Source organism: Xyrauchen texanus, chromosome 11, assembly GCF_025860055.1.
Source record: "Xyrauchen texanus isolate HMW12.3.18 chromosome 11, RBS_HiC_50CHRs, whole genome shotgun sequence".
In the NCBI taxonomy this organism is placed as follows: Eukaryota; Metazoa; Chordata; class Actinopteri; order Cypriniformes; family Catostomidae; genus Xyrauchen; species Xyrauchen texanus.
In genome coordinates this window covers 37,624,974-37,644,991 of record NC_068286.1, presented here as the reverse complement: position 1 = coordinate 37,644,991, position 20,018 = coordinate 37,624,974, and the positions used below count along the sequence as shown (strand labels likewise).

General features: G+C 38.7%; 1 protein-coding gene across 2 annotated transcripts in view; it reads left to right on the top strand.

Annotated features, from left to right (window-relative positions):
• The first annotated feature begins 5,659 nt into the window (after nt 1-5,659).
• The window catches only part of grk4 (G protein-coupled receptor kinase 4), a 54,399-nt gene continuing 40,040 nt past the window's right edge, over nt 5,660-20,018 (top strand). For both annotated transcript variants that reach the window (XM_052136886.1, XM_052136885.1), the window contains exon 1: nt 5,660-5,966. In XM_052136886.1, coding sequence (XP_051992846.1) covers nt 5,915-5,966 — 52 coding nt within the window. In that variant the 5' untranslated portion in view covers nt 5,660-5,914. The remainder of the gene's footprint in view (nt 5,967-20,018) is intronic.

Below are 20,018 nucleotides of genomic sequence, written 5' to 3'. Positions count from 1 at the left end.
TAGAGAGTCACTTCCGGTAAATTAATTATGTTATAGCGCGAATTTTCAAAATACAGGTTCGACAATTAAAACTAAATTGGTAAAAAATAAAACGCAAATAAGGCTGATTCAGCTTGTGTTGTAAATGCTGATAGCTTTATATATATTATTGTGCAATATGTGTTTACATGTTGTGACACAATGTGATATATATATATATATATATATATATATATATATATATATATATATATATATATATATATATACCAACAAAAAAGTATAATTGTATTATATTCACATCATTTATTAGTTTACATTAATATTTTATTAATATAAAAATATTTTTCTTAGGCTTTTCTTAATTGTGTGATGAATTATCATAAAAGTCTAATTCTCAGTTTTCAGCATTTTTCCTCATTTCCACATTCTTGTTTTTATTGCTTTCTTTTGATATGTGAAACTTTGAGCTGCAGTTTATGTGTAAAAATGTGCTAAACAAATAAATTATTGTATAAATAATAATAATTATTGTTATTATTTAAATTATACATTGTTGTCAGAATTGTAATCATTTTAGCAGCATTTATAATTACTTAAATATCTTATTAGACTCAAAATAAAAACAATTGTGGTTAAAAACCATCTAATGATGAATACTGGACTGTCCGGATGATAACTTGAACATATAATATGAGTTTTCAATTAAACACAATTTAACAATGTAATTCCCATCATTAATATCACCAGCATTATCATTAAAACAAATATTTCTAAAATATCTGTTCAGACTCAAAATCACACAGCTGGTTTTGTAGTTAAAAAAACATCCATACATGGTGAATACAGAGGTAAAGTAGGAAAGATTATGTACATGTAGCAATATAATTTAATTACAGCATCTGGACTGTCACTTTAAGATATAATGTGAATATTCAATGAATCACAATTGAACTGTCACTGCAGCTGTAATTACTATGACTAAGGCAAGACAAGAATTTCATAATAAAGTCACACAATACTAAAATTAAACCAAACTGTATTCTGATGTGATTGGAGCTAAAAACACTAAGATTGCTTCAATAGCCACATCCATTTAGATCTGTGAGCATTAAGATTATACTCATCTGAAGAGATGTGTCAAGAATTTGCCAAGAGGCGTAATTCTGTCCTAAACACACAGAACACGTTTTGTCCATCTTTTGAAGAAGCACTTAACGCATAGAGATGGAGCACTGGTAGTAAAATGAATGGGAGAAATTAGAATGCCAATATGGTGGATGTAGAAAAAGATATCCCAACTAACAGGTAAAAGAGCCAAATTAGCCAATCATCTTTCAGATACAGACAATGCCTGTCAATAAATGCGCATACGCTTTAGCTGAACCATCCTGAAAAATAGTTTGTTTTTGTGTGATCTGAGCTAAAGAAGCACAGATAACATTGTTTTCAGATTTATATTCTTTGTTTGTAATCTTGGAGATTTCAGTCTTTCCCCATATAAGTAGAAATTAGCTTTACTTTTATGCTGAATCCATGGAAAATAGATGCCCCAGCAGTGTTCCAAAGATGGCTGCTGAGTGGAGTGACTTGCCTTGAGTGACCTGTCATAAGGAAATGCGCTTTATTAGATAATTAAGGAAGGTCACAAATTTGTGGGTCACAAAATGAACAGTACTAAATGAGAAGACTACAATGCTCTTTAATGCTCTTTTCTCATTTGATGCTCAAAGTTGCTGTCTTCAGATTTTGTCATGTGGCACTTTAATAATCTTTTTAAAACAACAGTACTTTGACATGAACCTTACATTAATGCTGAAAAACTGGATTATAGAATCACTCTGATGTAAGTAGGTGTGTTATCTCTGGCACATTTATTGGCTAAAGAGCTTTGCCATCTACAATTATGAATTTTAAATAGATCAAACAAGGTTCACAAAAATTCCACCTCTTTTCTCCTTGAGCATCAATATTTAATTCACGTAAATCTTTAAAAAGCTTGTCAGGTATTAATTCCAAGTCCTTCTGAGACACTAAATGCAACTGATTAGTTTTTGGGTGTCTAGTGTCTTCTTAAAGGTGAAGTGTGCAATTTCTGTGACACTGGTTTCATCAAATGGAAGTGTAAAAATATAGACTATTTTCAAATAGCTGTCCTTAACACTCCCCTTCTTTCATTGGTTGACAAACAGATAGTCCCAACCCAAACTCATGCCATTGGTTGCATTTATGTTGCTGTGAGGGGCTGGTTGGGATCCTCAAACAAACAGAGTTTTGATTACACAACAGACCCACAGTGTTTACACTTTTCAGGGTTTTTTATTTAATTTTTTATTTGACCATCCTTATACCAGAAGCGTAGCCAAGGGTGGGTCTGGGCCTAGGCCTACCCAAATTAGACCCAGGCCCAGCCAGAATATTAGAGATTATTCTTTGATTCAAATATATAAAAAAAATTGTTTTCAAAAATGCAATTATTCTGATTTCTGAAAGTGTGAAAGAACTGTTTGATTGCGCCGCTTCTCTGTTAAGGAAAATTTGGTAAAAAAATATTTGGCAAAAACTTGGTCCATCCATTTTTATTGAGGCCCACCAAAAAGTAATTTCCTGGCTACGCCCACATGTGGTGTGTAAAAATGACACACGTCACCATTGATGTTGGCCTAACAACTGCACATTTTCAATATTTGCATTGTGAGTGTCTGCAGCCACAATGCTCCACATAGCTAATTTTGAGAGCAGTGCATAAATTACAGCTAAATTCTTAACCAATTAATTGCAATATCAGCCAGTTGAGTGTGTGCAGTCTAGACAGACTGTAATGTGTGTGTGTGTCCTTGCGTAAGATTAAAGCAGGCTCTAATGTGCCCAAGGGCATTGGAAACTCAAGGACCTGTGTCTACCTCAATGTTCTTCATTGAGGCCATCCACAATCACCTTCATGAGTCAGCAAATCACAGCAGTCATTGTATAGATACCCTCTCATCACTGTACAGTGATTGTACTGAGCATTTGTACTGATCTCATTCATTATCTTACTACAGGCAGTCAATAATCCATACATGAAATAATATGGTCATATATTATTCTACAGTCTTCACCAAAATTGTAAAACTATTTTTCACAGATCAAGTATAATACATATATTTTCAACCATAAAAAATATAAACAATGAATTTGGGACATGGCAAAAGACAGTAAAGGTAAAATTGGATGTAAAAAGGAGACAAGAGGCGAACATTTAGAGAACACAAGTTAAGCATAATGTAATAGTGTTTGTTAATGTTATGAATGACATTTATTATACAGCGAAAAAACAATTTTTTTATATTAGGGGGTCAATGGCTTGGTTAAGAATTTGGGTAGGGGGTCCCAAAAGATTTGCAACCCTGTTACAATATACCTACACAAATTTCTCCTCCTTGCTCAATAGGTAACAATATGCACAAAGAATGTGAATCACCGAAAAATGTTTGAAAGTGGAGATTTACAGTAAAAAAATAAAAAATCTTAAATATAAATTTATGCTGCCTTTTTATTGTTTTTTTTTGTTGTTGTTTTTTCAGCTTGAAGGCTTTTTACCCCTGTTGACTCGCATTGCTTTTGGGTGAACTATTCCTTTAATTCTATCCTGCAAAAATACTGTTACTTAACAATACTAAGACCTTATTCACGCTAGCGCGATCTTTGATTTATAATGTGAATGACAACGAGGCTTTGAGGGATAGGCTTACCATCTCTTCAATATCTCTTGCATAGATATTTTATCAATGTTTTGTCCGTGAAACTATCCAAAAACACATTAAACTGCAGTACATCCCACTGAAGAGGCTACATCAAAAATCAAAGATAGCGCTAGCATGAATAAGGTCTTCAGGTGCAAAATATCTATAATGGTGTATGTAGTTGATTCAGATATAATCTTATTCCCTGAAAATAATTATATATATATATATATATATATATATATATATATATATATATATATATATATATAAATAGCAAACCAAATACCAGGGGTACGGTGTTAGAATAGTTCTCAAAAAGTGGGTTGTGAACCTAGGGTCTGTTTTGATAGGCTCACAGACAGCAGGGAAAAACAATGCTAAATGCCAATGATAATATGTAACTAACAATATTGTACATAGTTAGGATTACAAAATATATAGGCTTGACAACTTTTGAAAGGGAGAAGTCTCTTTGTCACTGTCTGTTACTGTAATGTAATATTAACACAACGTTATTTTTGTTCCATGTCCTGTATTAGTCTGGTAAATCACACTTCTGCTGTTGTTTATGCACTTACAACATTCTAAATTGAAATAGACTTTCCATCGTCGGGCCTATGAAACTAAATTTTTACTTCAAAGATATTTTTGTTTGAATTTTGAATGATAAACAATTTTGCTTCTGGGAACTTGGCTCACCTATTGAAGTTCAATGTAAAATTTGAGCCCCTGAAGTTCTAGAATCAGCTAATTGAATATATACTCAAGGATATTTGCTATTTGGAGAAGAGCCTGTTCACTGTAATCTGCCTGGCCTTTGGTGAAGGCAGAAAAAGATAAATGTGAGCATGTGAGTGTGTGTGTGTGTGAGAGAGAGAGAGAGAGAGAGAGAGAGAGAGAGAGAGAGAGAGAGAGAGAGAGAGAGACTTTTATAAAAAACTTTTATTTCAATGTATTCTAACTGTGTGTATTTTAAACATGTATTTAGCCTATTTATGTTTAAAGGGATATTTCACCCCTGAACTGAAAATTTGTTCATCATTTACTCACCCTCATCCATCCCAGTTGTGTATGATTTTCTTTCTTCCGCTAAACACAAACAAGATTTTTAGAAGAATATCTCAACTCTGTTGGTCCTTACAATGCAAGTGAATGGTGACCAAAACTTTGAATCTCAAAAAGCACATAAAAGCAGCATAAAAGTAATCCATATCATTTCAGTGGTTAAATCCATGTCGTCAGAAGCAATATGAAAGCAGTGGGTGAGAAACATCAATATTTAAGCCCTTTTTTATTTATTTATTTATTTTGACTATAAATCTACTTTCACACAGCCCTCAGTCCATGAGTTCTTCTTCTGTTTTTAGCCGATTCACATTTTTCGAGCATATCGCCAACTACTGGGGATGTTGTGCATATATTTACCTTTTGTCATCCTCCTCCCTGCTCAGTAGGTGGCGATGTGCACAAAGTATGCGAATAGGCAAAAAACAAAGGAAGAAGAACTCGGTTCTCGGTTAACACTGGAGTGCTGGTGAAAGTCTAGATATATAGTTAAAACAGACTAAAATATTGTTCTGTTTCTCACCCACTACTGTAGGCTACCACATTGCCTCTAAGGACATGGATATAAACAATGGAATTGTATGGATTACTTTTATGCTGCCTTTATTTGCTTTTTGGAGCTTCACGGTTCTGGCCACCATTGGATCTACAGAGCTACAAAGTCATACACGCCTGGGATGCCATGAGCGTATGTAAATGTTGAGAGAATTTAAAGTTGGGGTGAATTATCCCTTACTATGCTTTGGCAATTTAACATTTCTTTTTAACCATGCCAATAAAGCCATTTAAATATTGAGAGAGAGAGAGAGAGAGAGATAGATATGGAGGGAGGGGATACATTCTGGTTGTAAGACGATCCCTCCTCCAGAGCTGACGGTGAATAGTGCTCGAGACAGGAAGGTGTGCTGAGCACTGAATGCTAACAAGGGGGATAGTACATGTCCACGGCGAGCGGAAAGGTGGGGGGCTCAACAGCGAGAAATGGAGAAAAACAATTAACCTGCAATGTGCCAACACCAAATTCACGCCGATCATAACCATTCTCGCCACCTAATAATCACCACCATCATCAGCGCGAGCGTCCTCGTCTTTTTTCTCTTAAGTGAAATGTATCGGGACTGTATGGGATCCTTCTTCTGACAATGGAGATTGAGAATATCGTGGCCAACACCGTGCTGCTGAAGGCAAGGGAAGGTAAGAGCAAAGGAGGGAATGGCGCACTAAAGCGTTTGGCATCTGGCAAGCGTCATGTCCCTAAATGAATTCCATAATAACTTTCTCATTGACACACTGCTGGTGCGTCGATTGCTTAATGAAAACATCAAAATAATGCAGCTGAATTACGTGTGAAAAATCCATACGTGTGAAAAATGTAGGCCTTGCGGTTAATACATTGTAACTATATTGAAACGCGTCACAATAGCGTTACGCGCACCGATACTATGTTAGAATTGTTAATAAATCGCTAGACGCGTTAAATAGTTTGTGCCATTGTTATTGCACGGTTTAGCTTCGCCACATCTCGACCCAGTCTTAAATGAGATAAGAAGAGTCCACTCTCTCTCATACATCGTTGGATTCGATCTTAGGGGCCGTTCAGACCGAACCCGTTCTTGCGCAAAAATATCTTGTCACGCAGCTAAAGTTGACGTTCGTTTTTACCTGACACGGCGTCTAACGTCCATGTAACGTATGTTTACATAGAAAAACAGTTGGAAAAACGCGTTTGGTGTGAACGGCCCCTTCGTAATCACCAACACGCACTTACTTTACCTTCTGTGTCAGACCCCCAATGGAGGTTACAATGCATTTTTCTTAGAATTTATAACGGTGAGAACGCAGTGTACGCCCATCCCCGTTGCTTTATTTGAAAGGGAGGTTGAACTGCAGATGTAGGCCGCAAGGTTACCCCTCTATCTGAGCGCAAAGTAGTGGGGATATTCGTGAGGCTTGCTCCTTGCTAGACCAATAAATAGGATATTGTGTATCACTGGGAGATATGATATGATTGCACATCTTTACAAACATATCTGTTGCATTTCACTTAAAACCTAATTGAAAGTGTGAGAGTATGTCAGGAATAATTTACTTTTCACATGGTCGGACTAATCAAGACTAATGTTAATAGGTAAATATGCTTTTTATGAGAATAACTCTTTAAAAATAATACTCTTTTGTCCTCCGTTGTTCTCTTTTTGTCTGTACTACCCCCTTTAAGTAAATAACAGGTTTTGCACAGTTTTCTCAGAGGTTCTTTGGTTCTTTTGTCTGGTGGAATGGCAGAAATAGGATGATTCTTCTGGAAGCAGCATTTCCAAGGTTATCTTAACTATTATTGAATGTAATAGTTAAAAAAAAAACTACCCACCTCTGGTTGCCCTTCGCCTTCTGACCAGAGGTGGGTAGTAACACAATACATTTACTCCGTTGCATTTACTTGAGTACATTTTTGAAGAAAATTTACTTTTAAGAGTATGTTTAATATGGGTACTTTTTACATTTACTCAAGTAAATTTTTTATTTAAAATGTTTTACTTTTACATCTTTACAATGAACGATGTTCCTGTCGTTACATTACTGTTCTTTATTGAATAAGTTTGAATAAATTATTTATTTATTTTTATATGGGACTTTTACAACAGTGGAACTTTATACAGTAGTTGCGCATTGTCACTCGAGTCCACCACTGCAGCAGCAGCAGCAATCGTTCAAAATATCTTTCATCACTCGATGCCTTCATTTTACACCAAGACAAGCAGAAATTTCAAGATTAGAATTGCAGCTCCAAAACTTGTTGCTGTGAGTTTTGGCGATTGTGATAACGTGAGCTTGTCTATGTTGTGGCAATGGTCATTTTCAGGGTTATTCTATAACTATGGGCTCTTATGACCTCAGATTTTAAGTGCACATTTTTATATCAGTGCCTACTGTATAAATCCATGTAAACATATGCGGTAAGTGTAAATGCATTTTGCTCTGCCTATTGCATGCATGCGTGACTACTGGAGTGCATCTCTGCACATGCACACCGTACAGCAACTTTGCGTTTCACAGATGTGGTGCATTATTCTCATGGACAACAGAGAACAAGCTCTGAACTTAAATAAGCCTTACATGCTTCCAAATAGAGAGATAAGGTGCAGTTTACCCTTACTGTACTTAACTAATGATCTAAATTATTTCTACACTGAAAATACTGTAACTACACTGAACTAAGAATCCATACATAACTTTAAAAAGCTGTGAAATAGCGAAGGTAGCCATTAATAAAGCATGATCTTGCTTCATTTTACTAAGCATTATATATGTCTGGGCCTGTTGAATATTGTTCTAAGAACGAACTGGCCAACAGAGGACCCAGCAGAGATTTTTCTCCACCCAGCTCCCGTCCAGAAGGAACGAGTCTCTCATAGTACCACCTTGGGTATGATTTTTCAGGATTGACGCGGCTTGCACGTTTACACTTATGAGCTGATCCGTGAAGGTATTATTACGAGACCTGTCTCAAACATCTCTTCCTGTCGGGTTTGGACAACCTGCACAGTGTTGAGGAGCTGGGTGAGTTTTTTATTTGGCCCTTTTTGGATCTGGTGGACCATGTCTGCCGTCTTGCGAAGGTGGAGGCCCTAATGCAGAGATGGAACACCAGATCCCTCAACCCCTCTCAGCCCATGCCATGTTCATGACCCGGTCCTCACATCGCTGTAGGGGAAGGAAGCCCAGCACTTCGACCGAGCACACGGTCATGGAGGCTGTTCCCCTGCCAGCGCCCACACCCACGGAGGCCGTTCCCCTGCCAGCGCCCACACCCACGGAGGCCGTTCCCCTGCCAGCGCCCACACCCACGGTGGCCTTTCCCCTGCCACTGCCAGCATTCACAAAGGCCATTCTTCTGCCGCTGCCAGCGTCCACGGTCACGGAGGCCGTTCCCCTGCCGCTGCCAGCATCCACGGTCACAGAGGTCGTTCTCCTGCCACTGCCAGCTTCCACGACCACAGAGGCCGTTCCCCTGTCAGTATCCACGCCCACGGAGACCATTCCCCTGCCGATACCAGCATCAACGGAGATCGTTCCCCTGCGACTGCCAGCATCCACGTCCACTGAGGCTGTTGCCACTGCCACCATCCACAGCCACAGAGGCCATTCCCCTGCCGCTGCCAGTGTTCACGGCCACAGAGGCCATTCCCCTGCCGCTGCCAGTGTTCACGGCCACTGAGGCCATTCCCCTGCCGCTGCCAGTGTTCACGGCCACAGAGGCCATTCCCTGCCGCTGCCACTGTCAGAGCCCACGGCCACAGAGGCCATTTCCCTGCTGCTGCCAGCACCCACGACCACAGAGGCCATTCCCCTGCCGCTGCTAGCATCTATGGCCATGGAGGCCGTTCCTCTGACGGTGTCAGCGCTCATGGCCACGGAGGCTGTCCACCTTTCACTGCCAGTGTCCATGACCACGGAGGTTATTTCTCTGTCACTGCCAGTGCCGTGGCCACGGAGGCCGTTCCCCAGTCTCTGCCAGTTCTAACAGCCATGGAGGCCGTTCCTCTGACGGTGTCAGCGCTCATGGCCACGGAGGCTGTCCACCTTTCACTGCCAGTGTCCATGACCACAGAGGTTATTTCTCTGTCACTGCCAGTGCCGTGGCCATGGAGGCCATTCCCCAGTCTTTGTCATAATTCACAGACATGGAGGCTGCTTCCCTGCCACGGCCAGTACCCGAGCCTTCCACAACTCTGCCCCTGAGCCTTCCACGGCTCTGCCCCCTGAGCCGCTTCCTCATGAACCTTGTCCAGTGGCCACCATCCAGTTCATTGCCTGACCCTGCCTCTGTCCTGAAGCCTCCTCTCAGGTCGCCGGACCCCGCCCCTTTCCTGAAGCTCCCTCTCTGGTTTTTCTCCCTTTCTGTTGTGTTTTCGGTTTTCTGTTAGTGCTCGTTTTATTTGTCTTGTGTATTGTTTGATGTCCCCATTTTGGGGGGAGGTTGAACTCTCGCACAGGTGTCCTGTCTTGTTGTCGCCTGTTGTGTTCATTACATACTGTTTGCCTCGCGATGTATGCTCAGATTTCGTTTAATGTGGGAATGCATGGGGTTGATACGTATTTTCTTTTCTTATTTGTCAGTTGGCATAAGTGTATATTGCCTTATTGTCTTGGCGATGTCCGCTCATGCCATTCAGGTGTTATATTGTCTTGTGAGAGCACGTGGCTTTGTTTTGTTTCTGTATAGCCACGTGTCTCTCTCTCTGTCTTACGTCATACCCCCGCTTCCTTGTTTGTTTATTATTATTTAATTTGTCTCACCTGTCCCCTGTTAACCCATTTGATTTCTCCCTATTTTAGCCTCCTCTTGTGTGCTGTCCAGTGCCAGTTCATCTTGTTTGTTCCCCTATGTTGGTCCTGTTTTTCGGTCCTGTTTCGTCCCAGTTCGGTCCGGTGCCCCGTTTTCCTCTGCCCCAGCCTGGATTGTCTGTTTCCCCTACAGGGTAGTTTATGTTTGTTTTTTCCGCCTTGTGGGAGTTTATGTTGGATATTGCTTTTTTTTTTTGTTTAAATAAATCACCTTATTTTTCTACTCTGCGTTTGGGTCCTGATCTTCTCTGGTGATTCATGACAGAAATGGTGACTGAGAATAACATTTTGTCTGACATCTGCTTTATTGTGTTGCATTGAAGAAAGTCATATAGGTTTGGAACAACATGAGGGTGAATGCAATACAATAATAATTATAATAATTACATAAATCTATACAACTCCTGTTGTTAAATCCTTGTCTTCTGAAGTGACGCTAGGTGTGTGTGACAAACAGATCAATATTTAAAAAAGAAATGTACACTCCACTTTCAATTGCACTTTCCTATGTGCTCTCGTCTAGAGCCCTTCTAATGGGAGCTTTAAAGCTTTGCATAAAATACCTGTAGTAAATAGTCCTGTAGACATTCTATGGAGGTACACTGCCGAGGAAACAAGAGTCCGTTTTTTTTTAAATAGATGTCTTTGGAGGAGATGCTTCAGTGTAATGATAAACTGCTTTTGTGAGGAAGCAGCTCATCACTTAATGAATTGACTGCCTGTCTGCTAATCCTCAACATGTTTTACACTAAACAATCCTTTTGGAATGAACTATTTGTAAAGTTTACTACGATAAAAATTGCTTTTTTTATAAGAGAAGACAAAGACAATTTTGCGACAGGTAGGTGTCAGTATACGGCTCGCCGCATTCATTTGCATGGTATCTGCAAACGATGAGTTAGGGCAATATGCTACTTGACCGTTACACTCTCTCCTAAAATAGAGCCACGAATGTTGTCTTCTCAGTAATTCAACTAATCTGTAGGTGCTCCCAAAACTGCACACTTCTGCACTATTCTATGCCATTTTGTTGTGTAAGTAGTGCAAGTAGTATGTTAACACTTAAAATGCAGCAAAAAGAAGTGCACTTGAAGTATCCGGATGATACACTTTTTCAACTGTCAAAACAGAGTGTGGAATGTTGGACACTTCATGCACTCAGCGCACGCCACTTGCCATACATGGCGGAAGGGGCAGAGTTAACCGGCTGCGCTGCTGGTCTGACAAAACAGTTTAAAATAAATTTAGCAGCTAGCAAAACTTCAGTGGATACATCACCTTACAAATGTGAGTTGAATGCTTTACCATCACCCCAAGCTGTGTGAATATGTATTAGTTTTGAACTGAGTTTCAACACATCACGTGATGAAACTTAATTTCCGTCAGCTGTTAAATGGCGAACGCTTCAGCCTAAATCTTAACAGTTATGGTTTACAGCTCTTTATCATTTATGAATTTAGAAAGGAAAAGTTAGACATTTAGAGTGGTTTGCAAGTCCATCCAATGTGTTTAGTTGTTTTCTTTTCTCTTGGGTAAACTGGCCTGGCTGAAAACAGCTGTGGATTGACATAGTTTCAAACCGCATTGTGACGAATTACATAGGACAAACACCAATTCAAACCATGTAATTGTTCTTGAAAAATATGCTCTAATGGATTACATGTTGCCTTTTTTCTGTATTTCCCACCAGTACTGATACTGGAGGCTTTATGCTGCTTAATTTGTGAGCATCCCACTGTTGCCTTTGTTGACAGTATTTTGGGGGTTTTGGCTCTTGATTTCTGAACAGAGTATGTTTCCTGGACTTTCTGTGATCCGGCCCCATAAACACATCTGGTTTCTGCCTCGTGGTAAGCCTGTATATACTTGCATGCAGCTGTGGATGGCTGGCGGGGCAGAAGATTTGAATGTACGTCGGCTTGAATGATTAATTCGTAATTACATTATCTTGTAGGAGTCTACATTAAAGATAAGCATGCCACAGAGGCCCACATGGAATGCAAAATGAACAGATTTATGCAAAATTGGAATGCCGGTCATTCTAATCACATCGCAAGTAATCATAACAAACATGTGGTTCGAGTTGTGGTGCAGTGGGCTGTGCATTCACAGGGATCCATGTTTTAGTCTAGCTGGGGTCATGTCTTGATCCCACTTCACCTCTCTTACCCCTACTTTATGTCTTACACCCTGAAAAAGGAATAATCAACTGATTAATACATTTAGAAAAGTCCATACATGCTGTATATTAAATGCACAAAACCTTCCAGAACTTCTCTGGTTTGCATGGCATCAGCACAGATCTATGAAGCATACATACATTCAAAGTACAGTTTAAGTGCAGGTACTTGATCAAAATAACAGAATGTTCCATTTTAATATTTGCGGTGTGATTAAAATTTGGAAGCAACAGTGTGACGATATTTTGTGCTTTTTTGTACTTTTTTGCTGATCGTGTTCAGATCACCTGAGAAACCTTGTGTAAACAGTCTTAGCACTGTTTCTTAGTTAATAATTCTGTTTAAAATTGAGCTCAAAGATTCTATGAACTAGTCGAAGAAAAATGTTACTTTAAAAATCAAGTTTCATTTGCAGAATTATCTTTAGTTGGAATCTTTCTTTGACTAATTCGTAGTCATATCATCCTGCAAATCTTTTAGTAAACTGCCTGTTTAAAAGTAAACAGGTTTGGCATGGTCTGTACACTGAACTATGCAGCTTGGTGAGATAGACATAGTGGAATGTTTCTGTGGTATCTGATCAGGAGTAAATTTCTGAAAGACTGAAGTTAGTGTGTTCAGAACTATTGTCTTTTTAGGGTTCCCACAATTATATAAACCATGGAAATATAAGGGAATTTTTAAATAATGTTTTCCAGGCCTGAAATCTTTAAGTACATTCATCATTACATTTCAAACTTGCAATAAATCGTCAGAAACCCAGCTGTTTCGCTGTCTTCCATGGTACACAACATTAGAAGTCATACGTTTTGTACTATTTTGCCATCTCGTACTATTCTTAAATGGATTGTTCACCCACAAATGAAGATTCTCTCATCATTTACTCACCCTCATGCCATTCCAGATGTGTATGATTTTATTCTGCAGAACACAAATGAATTTTGTTTTTTAAGAATATTATTTTTACTTTTTTAACTGAAAATCTAAACATTAATTTCCATATTCTGATATATTAATATTAATATCTGAATATTAGTAACCTTCATATTCAGCCTCCTAGAGGTTTGCGTAGGTCAAATGTTGATATTGATGGCAATAAAAGGACTTAAATATGCATCTGTTTCTCACCCACACCTATCATATTACTAAAGAAGATATGGATTAAACCACTGGAATAATACGGATTCCTTTTATGCTGCCTTTTTGAACGTTCTGAGTTCTGGTCACCATTCACCTGCATTGTGAGGACCAACAGAGCTGAGATGTTCTTCTAAAAATCTTTGTGTTCTGTAGTAGAAAGAAAGTCATACACATCTGGGATGGCATGAGGGTGAGTAAATGATGACAGAATAGTTTTTTTTTTTGGTGAACTATCACTACAAATTGTGTTGTGTAAGTATGTTGTTTACCGTAATTGGTATATGTCTCGTCACTGTCATGACTGCTATGTTGCTCGGACCTGCACACAAGAATTTCACCTACTGTTGCACTCAATGCACTTGTGTACATGGTAGTGTGACAATAAAGTGATTTGATTTGACAAGACTTGTCATGAATTTTGGTTGGACATCCTAAACATAAAACCTGCACAAATCACCTCACATATACAAACAACTCTATATCTGTCTTTTTTTACCCCCTCTATCTTCACCCTTGTAGATTTTAGAGTAGATTGTAGAGCTGTTTGTCATGTACGATGGTTTGACTGGTCAAACAGGTCAATGTTTGCATGTTGTGTGCACGCACTTGTATGTTATTGCATTAGTAGTGGGTGAGCAAGATGTTTTGAATATATTATTAGATGCCAGTATGAACATGTTGCACTGTTTATATGTGAAGTGTGAATGAACATAAGACTTCAATCATGATTAGGAGAGTATGTTCTTTATATTAGATATAAGCTGATTTTAGCTCACAGCTTAATTGTCACAATTGCATTAGTCACCAGATATTTAAAGCAAAGAACTTCACAGTATATATAGATTTATCAAATACAAACAATAAATTGGAATGCATATTAGATGACTTAGGAAGTTTTAGGCCTGGTCTAAAATTTACTTTATGCTACACATGCAGTGGCTGGTAAATTTAGAAAAATGTCCCACCATAAATATTTATTTCTCCATTTTGCATAATTTTATTTAAAAAATAATATTGTAGCCCTTTGGCAATGTAATAATTTAGCTTTTATGCCTATTTCAGATACAAGATGACCTTGAAGACCCATCATGATTTTTTGCTCCTTATGTTTTTGTTTTGATGGCTTAAAGGGATAGTGTGGCAGGGCGGGGCTGGGTTGTGATTATACACACACGGTCCCTTATCAGGCTAATTAAGCCTCCGAGAGGGATAAAGGCCGATGGCAGACGGTGGTGTGACGAGAGAGAGCGAGAGAGCGAGAGAGAGAGAGAGAGAGAGAGAGAGAGAGAGAGAGAGAGAGAGATCGTTTACACACATGTCCGTCATGTGTGTGTTTGTCTTTTAAGTTTCTCATTAAAATATTATTTACATTGAAAAGTTCTCAGCTCCTCCTTTCCATTGAACAACGTTACACTGTCTGCCATCGGCCTTTATCCCTCTCGGAGGCTTAATTAGCCTGATAAGGGACCGGGTGTAGTATCTCAGCTTGGTTGGTTCTTACAGTGCGAGGGGATGGTGACCATAACTTTAAAGCTCCAAAAATGCACATAAAGGTAATAAAAGTAATTCATACAACTCCAGTGGTTAAATCTATATCTGTTAATTTCATACCCTGAGCGAGAAGCTCTGGAATTGATCAAAATATGCTTTTGATTTAGTCTCTCATAGCAAGACTTTTGACTATTGGCATTGACTAAAGTCTTGTCCACTTTGCAGCAAATACTGGCCAAATGCTGTCCACTTGACTAACATACACAAAAAAAAAAATCTACAGTGATTGAGTGCTACTGTAGCATGCTAATGGGAAACACTATGCTATGATTAGCTTAGCAATAGCTTAATGAGCAAATCAGTATATAGAGTATTCTCAACATGTACCTGTCATCAAGCTAAGCTCAAGCTCCACAAATTGACTTTGTAAACTTGAAAGCATTGAAATACCTCAACAACAATTTTTGAGTATTCACTAAAACTGACAGTGGTTAAAATAAACTTTGAGTGTATAAAGCAAACAACCACAGTTTGTTTTGTTTTTACTTGATGTTTTGGGGTGGGTTTACAATACAAAATTACAAACTAAAATAGTTGATGTCACAATTATAGACCAACGTGGAAAAAAATCATGCTATTCAGACTTTGTAATCTGAATTTCTGTATGTCCAAAAGTACTAAGTACTGATTACTTCACAGAACTAACGCGACACACAAACCAGAATATGCAATTCTGCTTGCCGATATATCTAGTTTACTTGCTACTAAACTACATACATTTTGGCCTTATGACTGCTAGCTTTTTATCATGCTAATGTATAGTTCTTGAGTGTCTTGTGTTAAAAATTATGAGAAAACAGTGTCTTAATTATCAAATCAAATGATCTGACGAGTTTGACCCTTGCCATTTGTCTATCAAAAGGCATTGTACATTTGGGAATGTTAGCACTGAGTTCTAGATGTATGCTAAAATATTCGTCTGCTCCAGTTAATCAGGGAAAACAATTGAAAGGGACCTTGGAGACAGAAAGAATGAATTCTGGAAAATGTCTGATATTTTTTTGTTTTTTTTGTTTGTTTTGTGGCTGTCTGTAGTGGATTAAAATGCTTGATCTCTCATGTACATGGACCATATGTTTATTTTCCCTCTCTTTTTCCTGAAGATTGTTGAATGATGTGTTTCAAGCTTTTGTGGCAACGCTGTAGTAATGTTTGCATCAACAGGTTATTTCTGCCGTGGCTACAGGTCACTGGTATGCAAGTTCCTTTGATGCCATTGCCAGTTTATACTTTGACTATGGAAATGGATTATAATAAATACAACTTAGTTTACAGTAGTGTAATTTTAATCAGTACGGCTTTTGTTTAGTGGTTCAGGTCATCCATCATTGATCAAGTTTGAAAAAATACTGATAAAACATTGCCTGACTCTATGTCTGGCATTTCTTATATCAGTAAAGTAAAACAGCAACCTAGTCTCATAGAATGAACGTTTCTATTACTTACATGTGTGGAAACTGACTTTTACGTGCCGTGTTCTGCTGCAGTTTATTGGTGAAATTAATTTAACTCTAAATTAGCGTTGTTGTGCGTATTAATTTTCACACAAATCACGAGTACAATGGATGATTATGACTTAATAAATATTTATTTTTCGCACTATTACTCACACACTGCTATGTTATGATATCGAAACTCTTGGAAGATTTTGTATGGCAAAATTATAAATTAACACTTATTACAGACTGTCCTACATTTGCACACTTATTCCAGCATGAAAAGCTTCTGAGGTAGCTCATCTGATTCAGCATTGGACTTCGAACTCAGAAGAACGCGGTTCGAAAATAGAACCGCGTTCTATTTAGTTTTTTGGACACTATCGGTTAGGTTAAGGCTTTGGTTTAGGGTAAGGATGTCTGTATTGTAAAACTCTTGTTTTAATTTAGCTTACTAATGGTTAGATTCAAGTTTTAGGTTAGGGAAGTATGTTTTACTCATTTAAACGGGGGGTTTCGTTGGCCTTATCGCAGCGCCGTTTTGTGGTCCATTCTGCATAACGGGGCAGCTCATTTTAGCTTATCGCGGACCGTTCGGCCCATTTCGCTTGGTTCTCGCGATGGCCAGTCCAGATGGACCCCAAAGTGCATCGACCTGCCAGTAAAATGCCCAGTATGCCAGATTACCAGTCCAGCCCTGGCCCTAATAAACATGCAAAAAATAAAAAACTAAGAGCAAGTAGTTTTCCTAAAACTTGATGTGCTTATACGGGGACAGCGAGACCAAGTTGTGAAATTTAAAATAATACCAAGCTAAACAAATGGTTTCTTGTGTTTTCAGGAGTGTTGGTTATTCATGTTTATGAGACATTACTGACATTACAGTTGATAATCTGAGCGTTTTCAAATTACACCATGAACCCGCGACAGGAGTGAACACATTATAAAAAAATTTCACTACTGACAAATCCCAGAGGACTCTGCCTGGATTCCAAATTATGTTTCACAACAAAGTACACATGAGAAGTGATACGAGATACAAAAACAAATGCATGATCATATGTTATGCATTTCAGAATATGATGTGTATGTTTTTAATTGCCTCAAGGCATCATATATTTTATTGGTTACAATATGAAAAAGTTCTTCCTACTGTAAAATCTACCTATTTGCTTACCTGACTGTCCAAGAGAATTGGAAATTTCTCTCCAACTCTTTTCTTTCTCCACCTGGTTGTTACAATTCAGATGAAACATCAAATAGTCACTGGTGCTCCTGCCAATGTTCCACAAATGTTTCCTCCATTTCTTCGGTCCAATGAGTATTTCTTGATACCGCAGCTATGCTAGTTGATGTTCTGTTGCAGGTACATCAGGACTCCTCCCACTGAAACTTCCCGTGCCCCATTTCTTGCTCTCTCTCATTGGCTGTAGGTCAATGCTGCAGTTTTTTCCAGTCAAAACATATTTCACATTGCAAAATTTGGAATCGCAGACAGGTCCAGATATTTAACATCCTAGATATCTTTTCATTCATTACGAATGAAAATTAATTCCGATCGTCACTCACGGAAGCGAGCTCCGATTTGCCTATGATCTCAGGCTTTTGTCGGAAATCTCCTCAAAACTGTCTGCGAGCGAAAATCAGGCTTAAAATCGTGTTGTGTAAATTCGGCACTAGTTTCATCCTAACTCCATATAAAGCCTCTGAAAATAAAATGTTTTAACTTTTGGGTGAACCCATTGTTTCTCAAAGCGATAATGCACAGTGAATATAGCATTTCTAAGGAAAAATAGCCCTATTGTCCACGTCCTTGGTCATTGTGTTTAACAGCTTGCCGTTTCGAGATAAATCAATAAAATGATCAAAATGGCATAACGGATAAAATTTGAGACTCTACTCTTTTGACTCAAACAGGTTTCAATGTAGAAACTTAATGGGGTTTCTTACCAGATGTAGTTATGTTGCATTTTCTTGCAAAGAATAACTCAGCTGAGATCAGCACAAGTTCAAAAACTTGTCTGATTACAAAACCATTTCACTGGCTTTTGACACCTTATAAAGCAATTGTGGCAAATAATGCATTTGTTTTTTGATTCATATCAAGGCTTAAAAAATGAAGTTTGATCTGATCTCAGTGTAATCATCACAGATATACAGATGCTGTTACATTCATATCTTCCATGAAATAGCCTGTAGTCAGTTATCATGTATTGTCCAAGGATAATTGAATGAAAACCCAAAACATTAAGACAATTCATTAGCCTTCTCTTTTGTTTGGACACTGTTAAATGTGTCATTAAATAAGATTAAAATATATTTAGTCAAGCAGTATTAATAAATGAGGCCAAAAATAAAAAATAGCTAACAACAGTCAAAAAAAGAGCTGCATAAGATGGACTAATCAGATCAGTTTAACATGAGACTTGTTAATGAATGGGCACATTAATGCTAATTCAGAAAATAAGTATATTGAAGCTGTTCCATCTCAACACTTTTTTATCTAATAATTTTGAATTCATAGCTGATGGATATGACTGAATTATAGTCTCTGTCAATCCAAACATTAATTTCAGCTCATGTTTTATTTGTGTGATGTTTACATATTTTTTCCAAGATATTATATCTCTGTTTTGAGGGTCTTGTTAATAGAAATATGTTGCATGTTCAATGATTGGTCAAGAAAGCAATAGCTCATTTTTTATTTTTCAGTGAAACATTTTTCCCTTAAAAATCTGTGTCTGATTGTTTTATATGAACTGTGGGTACACTAATAAATACAGAAAAAAAAAACATTGAAAGAACATGAAAAAAAACAGGTTTTGTACTCTTTAAGACAAAGGATATACTGTATGTGTGAGAATCTCGTAAAGGTATTGGGTGTTGCCCAACCCGCTGCTCTGCATATGTCTGCTAAGGAGGTGCCTTTGGCCAGTGCCCACGAGGATGCCACACTTCTCGTCGAGTGTGCTCGAACCTGCAAGGGGGCAGGCACGGCCTGGGTGTGTTAGGCCAATGCTATGGTGTCAACCACCCAGTGGGAAAGCCTCTGTTTGGAGACGGTGTTCCCTTTCCGCTGTCCACCAAAGCAGACAAGGAGCTGCTCAGAACGTCTAAAGCTCTGCGTGCGGTCCAAATAGATACGCAAAGCACGTACCGGACACAGCAACAGAGGGGCTGGGTCTGCCTCCTCCCGGGGTGGTGCTTGCAGGTTCACTACCTGGTCTCTGAAGGGAGTCATAGGAACCTTGGGCACGTAGCCCGGTCACGGGCTTAGGGTGACGTGAGTGTCACTGACAGAGAAAGCTTCCAGGTCCCCGACCCTCTTGATGGAGGCGAGCGCGATCAGGAGGGCCGTCTTCAGGGAGAGGGCCTTGAGTTCAACTGATTCTAGTGGCTCGAAAGGGGGGGGTCTCGTAAGGCCCGAGAGGACCAATGAGAGATCCCAGTAGGGGAACAGGCTTGGCCTGGAAGGGTTCAACCACCGGGTGCCTCTAAGGAACCTGATAACCAAGTCGTGCTTACACAAAGACTTGCCGTCTACTGCGTCGTGGCGGGCCACAATTGCGGCAGCATACACCTTCAAGGTGGAG